Source organism: Gavialis gangeticus, unplaced genomic scaffold (genome assembly GCF_001723915.1).
Source record: "Gavialis gangeticus isolate Ggan-Ray unplaced genomic scaffold, GavGan_comp1, whole genome shotgun sequence".
In the NCBI taxonomy this organism is placed as follows: domain Eukaryota; kingdom Metazoa; phylum Chordata; order Crocodylia; family Gavialidae; genus Gavialis; species Gavialis gangeticus.
The window spans coordinates 84,732,429-84,740,608 of NW_017729025.1; the positions used below are offsets into that span (position 1 = coordinate 84,732,429).

At 42.8% G+C, this 8,180-nt stretch overlaps 1 protein-coding gene across 1 annotated transcript in view; it reads right to left on the reverse strand.

Moving 5' to 3' along the window:
* Positions 1-3,473: 3,473 nt before the first annotated feature.
* LOC109298787 (cytosolic phospholipase A2 epsilon-like) overlaps positions 3,474-8,180 on the reverse strand; it is a 45,050-nt gene continuing 40,343 nt past the window's right edge. Inside the window, exons 18-21 of the mRNA XM_019519065.1 lie at positions 7,354-7,545; positions 6,569-6,735; positions 6,107-6,293; positions 3,474-4,008 (exon numbers count right to left, since the gene is read on the reverse strand). Of these exons, the coding sequence (XP_019374610.1) occupies positions 3,800-4,008; positions 6,107-6,293; positions 6,569-6,735; positions 7,354-7,545 (755 nt within the window). The 3' untranslated portion in view covers positions 3,474-3,799. The remainder of the gene's footprint in view (positions 4,009-6,106; positions 6,294-6,568; positions 6,736-7,353; positions 7,546-8,180) is intronic.

The following is an 8,180-nucleotide window of genomic DNA, read 5'->3' on the forward strand; positions in this document are numbered from 1 at the left end:
CATCTGCAGTTGGGCCGGATACAATTAATTGGTGGACATCCATCCACAGGCCAAATCCAATCAGTTGGTGGGTCAGATCTGGCCTGTGGGCCATATTTTGCCCACCCTAGTGTATCTGGACTTCAACAAGGATTTTGACACGGTCCTGCATGGCCTTTTCATAAATAAATTGAAGAAATGTGGGCTAGACAAAACTAGTATATGGTGGATAGACAAATGGCTTAATACTTGCAAGCAAAGGATAATTATAAATGGATCCATGTCAGAATGTCAGGAGGTTTTGAGTGGAGTCCCGCAGGAGTCTGTCCTGGGTTCGGTGCTGTTTATGTATTTATTAACAATTTGGATGCTGGCATAGAAACCTTCTTGAGCTTCTTTTATAGAAGTAGGCTACTGGCTGCTGTGGTTCCCCTGCTTTACCAGTAGCAGATTAAAGTGTTAGATCTGTATTGTGTCAGGGCTGACAGCAGTTTTACACAGAGTTTAGATTATGGTTTGTATGGGATAGTTTGGATAGGAATGATCCTGGCCTGGGCAGGGGGTTGGGCTAGATGACCTCTGGAGGTCCGTTCCAGCTCTACTTCTCTATGATTCTATGAAGTTTGCAGATGATTTGGAACTGAGAAGGATAGCCCACATGTTGAAGACTGGAGCACAATTCAGAGGGATCTTGACAGATTAGAAAGCTGGGCTAGAGCTAACAGGAGAAATTTCAGTGCTGACAAATGCAAGGTGCTACACCTTCGTAAGAATAATCAAAAATACAAATACGAAATGGATGATACCTGGCTGGATCGCAGTACTACACAGAAGAATCGAAGGCTGTGGTAGAAGTTATGCTTACGAGGTGATTAACCAATTAAACATGTCTTAACTAGTAACCTGGCCACACAGTAATGCAATTAATGGTTTGATAAAACAAGGAATGAGCCACAAAGTTATTACACAAAATACGTCTTTCATAATAACGGTGTAGCTGGTTCCCATCATGCCTTAACTTGCACATGTAGTCAGGCTGTAGGAGTCTTGGTAGATCCCAGACCCAACATGAGTTTGCAGGGTAATGCAGCTGCACAAAAGGCAAGCGTAGTTTTGGGAATGCTTCTGGGCTTTACTGGCCATGCTAGCCTCAGGGGAAAAAGCAAACAGAAAAAGAGAGAAATGAGAAACACAAAATAATGAATTAGGACTCTGGCAGGGGTTAGACTTAAGATGCAATTAGTCTGTTAATCATGCCTGAAGTAGCAACCCAGGCACATGTTCAGTTTAAGGCACAATGGAAACCAGTCACAAAAATATGACATTAAAAATGTGTAATATATTTGTGGCTGGTTTCCCTTGTGCCTTAAACTGAACATGTGGCAGAGTGAGGAGTAGGGTGGTCCCTGCACCAGGGTCTTCAAGTAGACACATTGTGGTCCTGGCATGCTCGGTGGCAGACCTAGAAGTGGACCGGAAGTACTTCTGGTCCACTTCCAGTTTTGCCGCTGGGACCCCCCCATGCTCCTGTAGGATGTTCCATCTGCCCCACCATTGCAGCATTTATGAGTCATACCTGGTACCTGGAGGTATGTAGAAAAAACATTTAAAGCTGTGTCTATGTCTGAATTGCTGATTCTCCAAATCAGCATTGAATCTGAAGATTCAGATTGTGCTGAATTGAATCGGGGATAGTGATCTGAACCAATGAATCAAATCACTGTCCCCATTTGGGGTCAAATCTGAATCGAATACGGCTCGTTTCACACACCCATACTAGTTATGCTACTGGCAAAACTTGTACCAAAACCTATGGAGCTAGATAGCGTGTCTCTTGAATGAATTATGAGTGAACAAAACCCATGCCCAATGCACACAGTAAAAGAAAATAAAACCGTTAATATTTTCTGGGAAGAACCACCTATGATAAATTGAGGAGTATGCCTGTGCGAAGTAGCTAGTATTTGCTTTGGATTCAGATTCAGCCAGTTTGGGGGACAGTGATTTGATTCGGTGATTCGAATCACCGTCCTGAATCGATTCAGTCGCATCTGATTCAGAGATTCGGCTGCTGCTGAATCAGCCAAATCTTTGAATCACACAAGCCCCATCCCCCACCTACTCTCAATGGCTGCCCCTCCCAGCCCCAACTCCCAGCTCTTTGAAAAAAAAGAGCCCACAGTCACTGGCAGCTGCCAGCCTGGGGTCGGGGGGAATCTCCACTGCCCCCCACTGCCCCACGCCATGTGAGAGGCTCTGCCACGAGCCCCCCAACCCCCACTTGCTTTCCCATCCCATGCCCCTGCCCTGCCCACCCTAGCTCCTGGACCTTTAAAAAAACCCTACCCACCCCCCCAGACTCACCAGCTCTGCCCAGTGGGAAAGTGATCCCTACTTCCCCCCACTGCCCAACGCTCCATGGGGGGCTCTTCCATGAGCCCCCTGAAGCCCCGAGGCCACTGCAGGAGCTGGTGAGTTCAGAGATTTTGTTTTCTTATTTTTAAAAAGCTGGGAGCTGAGGCTGGCAGGGCAGCCATGGGGAGGGGGAGCTGGGAGACTGGATAGGGTCAGAGGGTGCTTGGTGGGGCCGGGGCAGCAGGCAGGAGATGGGGCCTGGCAGGGGTCCCCCCATGGTTCCCCCCCGGCTCCTCCAGCCCAGCCTCCCCGGCACCCTACTTACCAGCATGGAGTCTGGGTCCAGCTCCCTGCTGCCACCATTGGGGACTGCCCAAATCACTGAAGCTCTCCAAATCTTTTCCAAATCAATTCGGAGAGCTTCAAATCAATTCAGACCTTTTAATTGGTCCCCTAATTTGATTTGGATTCAGCAATTTGGCCACCGAATTGGGCCGAATCTCCTCTGAATCGAATCTGCACCTGAAGCTTTGCAGAGCCCTATTAAGGAGCTACTTGTGGCTCATGAAGCACAATCAATAGATTATTGGGTGTCTGGTCAAATGACCAAGTTATTCTACTTAGGCATGTGCCCCCATTGTGGATAGGGCAGACCTATACCACCCTAGAGCAGGTCCAGATATAACTATAGATTTGGGTACGCAGTTCCTCCTATAGCCCTGTGATGTGGTGTGAGACAATGCCTGATACACCACATCTCCAGTGTGCCTTCTGAGTGTCATACGTGAGTTCTGAAGGACAGGCCCATGACCTTGCCTCCTCTTCATTACATATGAGGTGATTTATGCCTTTGAGGGCCAGGAGGAAGCAGTCCCTGTATTTCCCCAATAACTAGGGTTATAACTGTCCCTGGACCTCAATGAGTGGGTAGAAAGGTTGAGAGAAAGGCACTTCCTATTCCTCCTTACACACAATGCATTTAGTGCAACAAGTCACAATCTAGGCCACATATTGTAGGTCTCAAACAATCCTCATGAACAAAACAAAACAGAATTAGTATTAGATTTATTGAATTTATTGAATTAGATTTATTATTAGTTAAAGATTTATTGAATTTAGTATGTAATATGTTGTTCAGACTTAAGCATTTTTAAATTCCTTTTCTTTCGAAGGTTACAAGCAACCCAAGCACCACAGCACTTCCTTTGTACAAGCCTCTCTATGTACTATATTTTCTACACGGAATGCACTGGATTTTATTATTTTGGATTAATTCAGTTGCAATTAAATTCTTTAGCGAACAAGATTTCTGTAAGATCTCTATTGTGGGATACCCTAATTTAACTGGGCCATCCACTGCATGGGGTTGAAATGGGATTCACAAAGGTCTACTGGCCAATCATTAAGAGCTTCATTTCCTTCATGTACAAAACCATTATCTCTGATCTGACACATGGCATGGTGATCATTTCTTATGTTGCCTTTTTCTTTCCACTGCCATACTCAGGGTCTTCATAATCAGGTTTTCATTATTCAAGATGTTGTATTCACACAGTTTAACCAGTTGATCATAATCTTTCTCTGTGTACCTGACAGAATATGTAGAATAAGGGGAAGAGGAACTGGTAAGATCAACTTTGCCTTCCTCCATCTCTGAGTCAGAGCGCTTCACTCCTAAGAAAAAAATGAATAGGACACTGGTGAGGTTTTGAGCTTACCTGTATCACATACAAACAAACAGCTGCTAACATCCAAGAGAAAGGAGATATCTCTTCAATAAGAAAATTCAGTGGCTTAATTGCTGTGAGGTTTCTTGATTGGTTGGGGTTTTTTTTGTTCCTCCCCCAAAGTGTTTCTTTTCCAATCCAGTAACTCAGTCCCTGGTGAATGTTAGATTAATATGAATTGCTGGATGTGGTGACAGAAGAGGAATAGGGAAGCGTATCTACATTACAATCCAGAGGTCTGGTTGCAACTCATACAGATGTACCCCAGGTCACTTTAAACTAGCTAGCCTGGGCACCAGTAACAGTGTAGCCGCAGAACTATGGATTTAAGCATAGGCTGGCTGCAAAACCTGCCCAGAAATTTGGGTAAATGCTCAGGAAGGTTAGCTTTTTCTGAACTCTGTAATCCTCTAGTTACATGGGTATCAATTTCTGTATTAGCTAATTTATAGTTAGATCAAATATCTTTACATGAGCTGAAAGCAGGCCTTTGGATTGCAGTGTAACTACATGCTAAGAATAAACCTTATCAGAAGTGGAGGAGAAGTACAAGGGTGAGGGACAGAAATGAAAGTGGTATTCCCTAAATGTATCATTGAAGGTGAGACAGTTCCCAACCAACAGAAAAAGTATTCCTGTAGAAAAGAGGAATAGTGATACTGGCAATAAGGAGACGATTTGTAATGAAGGCAAAGATGTACTTTGTACTCTCAAGTGTGACTCTGGACTTCTAATATTTTGTAACAAAGACTCAACTTTAGAAGCCCTGAAAAAATGCTAAAGGCAAAGAATCTTGTGATGTCACTGAGCTCTTTCTTAAATTGATAGTTCCTTAGAATTTAGAGTCCTTGCATTTTTATAATGACTATTTTTATTAATTAACATCAAAATGAAAATGATTAAAATGTATACACTCTCTTCTAACGAAAAATGTATAAAGGTGTTAAGCTACAGTGGTTTGGCAGGGGAGAAGTCTGTTGTATTGAAATAAAACACATAAGGCCTTGTTACACATCCATTTTAGGCAGCTCTTGGAGCTCTTAAACCCCTGGATTGTCCACATACTAACATGTAAAACTTGTTTTAAACACCTTTTAGGTAGCTTAAAGTTATGCCACTCCAGGGCAGGTTTATCCAGCTCATGTTCCATTAACGTGTGGAAACTCCCTAGAAATGAGTCACCTATGTTTCAGTCCTCCAACATCTCAGGTTGCAGTGTCCCCTTTCCCACCCTCCTGTTCTGTGAGGATAAACTTTCCACCCCCTGAATTTTACTGCCTATGAGGTGGTTCTGGCACCAAGCCAACTTCCCCTTCTGCCTCTGGGGGTGTGACCTTCCCAACCCCAGGAGTGCAACCCTGTGCAGGCAGCCTGCAGAGCACTTGCCAGCTAGCAAGCAGAGACTTTTCCTCTGCCTCCAACTCAACCATCTTCTCCAGCATGAGCCAAAGTATGCTCCCCGCTAGGCCCCATAAGGTGGGCATCTAATTGGAGCTGCAATAAGGTGCTGGATCTCGTCACAATCTGGGGAGAGGAGACAACCATTGCTATGACTGCAAAGGGGATACAATGCAACAGGCAAAATCAGGTAGTCTGAGAGGATCATGGTACAGATGGTGGCTCAGAGACATCAGCAAGACTGGTTGCACATCCAGACCAAAATTAAGTCCCTTTAGTCACAAGTTATGGCTGTACAGGTTGGGGACAGTCAGAGATGGTTTTTAGCCTTAATATGTGGCTGCTCTAAACTTGAGCTAGCACTAACACTGATCAACATTTGAGCAGCAAAAAGTGCAACATGTAACAAGGCCCATGGCTAGCCATGTTAGTCTGAATTCAAGCACAAGGCAGAGTCGATTTTCACCTTCTAGACTAACCAAAGTAGATATATACATCTATAGCACAAGCTTTTGTGAGCTTTAGCTCACCTCATCAGATGCTGTATTGAAATGAGCCAATAGGGAAGTTTATAAGTTAAACAACAGAATACAGGTAGTGGGTAGGATGGCCTTGATGACCGTAGTTGAATGTTGTTGATTACTTACCAGGTGCTTTGTAATTTTGGAAGGTGTCATTAACTAGTGGAAAAAATAGCAATATAGGAGCTCCTGGTGTCTCTGCACCATCAAAAAGGTAGCACTCCTTCAGATTTTTTCTGTCTTCTTCACTGACTTCAATTTTGGGGAATGGAATTCCTAGTTCCGAGTAGTACTTACAGGACTGGTCCAGAGGCTGGATCAAGGAACAGAACAGCATTAAAATACAAATAATAGGCTGTGTTCAGAATTTCCTGAAGCCAAACAAATGATGAGAAATTGTCTTAGGTTACCAGTAGGATAGTTTCAAACTCATGGATTTTATAACATCTATTGCATCTCTGCTTACTACAACAAGAGACTGTACTAAATGATCTAGGTGCTCCCTTCCAATCCCAATCTAAATGAGACAAGCTTACAAATGATATAACTCTTACTTCAGAAAATAGTAAATAAATTGATTTTCCTCACCAGTATCTGTGATCCTGCACTATAATTTAGATGGAGGATGACATCCACTTTTCTCTGGGGCCTCAGAAGTGGTGGGGTGCTGGTATTGATGAAAAAGCCAGTATCTACTAGGGACAGGTATGCTTCTGTCTCAGTGAGCTGGTTGGGTGAATCACCTAACACAGTATCTAAAAAAAGAAAATATTTTTGTCATGATTGAAATAGCCAGAGAGCAGTTGCTATTGAAAAGAGTGTCCAAGAAGAAAGCTATTTAACCCCATCCTACACATCTGATTTCACTTATGTGTGTTACACTCATTATACTACTGAGATATATTATCATATATCACAACTTTCTTTGCCATAGGACCCTCTTGTCAACATTATACCTGACCATTCAAACTGCACCAAACCTTATTTTTGATTGGCAGTGGTAACACTCTCCTGATGAAGAGGGATATTTTTCTAGTCTCCCTTTTAGTGTCACTTCTCTTTCAATAGAAAATTGTGGGTGCTGTCAATACACTGAGCATCCCTAAAAAGGTCTAGTAAACTGGCTGTATCTTAAGGATAAATTATCTAAAGGCCAAATAAATCAACGTTACTAGAGATTTTCAGCCAAATATGGTTCAACCTTTTGACCAAAACATGCTGTTTAAAAGTAGGCTCATGCTCTGACACATGAGAAAGCAAGTTTTATAGTCTTTATTTTTTAAAAGATTTTTTCTCTCAAGTTGCATAATTTCCTCTGTATATTCTAGCCCCAACTCCCAACAAAAATGCTGCTGAAAAGAAACTGCTTTTACCTTTCCATCTACAAAAGTTGTCATTGTTTAGGTAGTCATTATGCATCTGGAGGCCCTTTAAGAAATTATGGTAGCGGGCAACTGTCAGGCGTTCTGTCATGACACCTCGAAGAGCTTGGGAGAGGGGGCCTGCGGGTTTGAATAAACGAGTCTTTAACTCATGGGGTCTTGTAGGCAGTATAGGCTCCTCTTCTGTAAAAGAAAGAATCAAAAGATTTGTTGTCAAGATTATTTTTTTCAGAAGTCTAAAATAGCACAATTCATAACACTCAGCCATATATTAAAGTATAGTGTCTGTGTTGAAAGTTCTCATGAGCCTTTCAAAAGGTAGACAATGGCTTTTAAAAATCTAATAAGACATGTCTTCACATACCTCAGATTTAGATTAAAAACAGAACTCTGAAATCCTATAAGCAACCAAATAACATATAATTCCCATGCCACTAGTACTAAAAAGTAGAAAAGATTAACCTGCATTTGACAATTTTAAAATTCAGCAAATGATAATAACTATTTTTTTTTGTATTACTGTAGCCCCTTGGAGTCCTAATCCAATACCTCTGTGGTATTTGTTGCTTCACTAATCATTTGCAAATCAGTCCTATTATTCCTGAACACATTTACTTTGTCGTTTTTTGTTAAAGGGCCAGGAGCTCAGGCGGGTGGGGCAGCTGGGAGAGCAGGCAGGGGTCAGAGGGCTCATGGCAGAGCCCCCACACAGCATGGGGCAGTGGGGGGCAGTGGGGATCGCACCCCCACCTGGCAGCATCCAGTGAGTAGGGTTTTTTTTTAAACAACTGGGAGCTGGGGCTGTGTGGGGCAGCCAT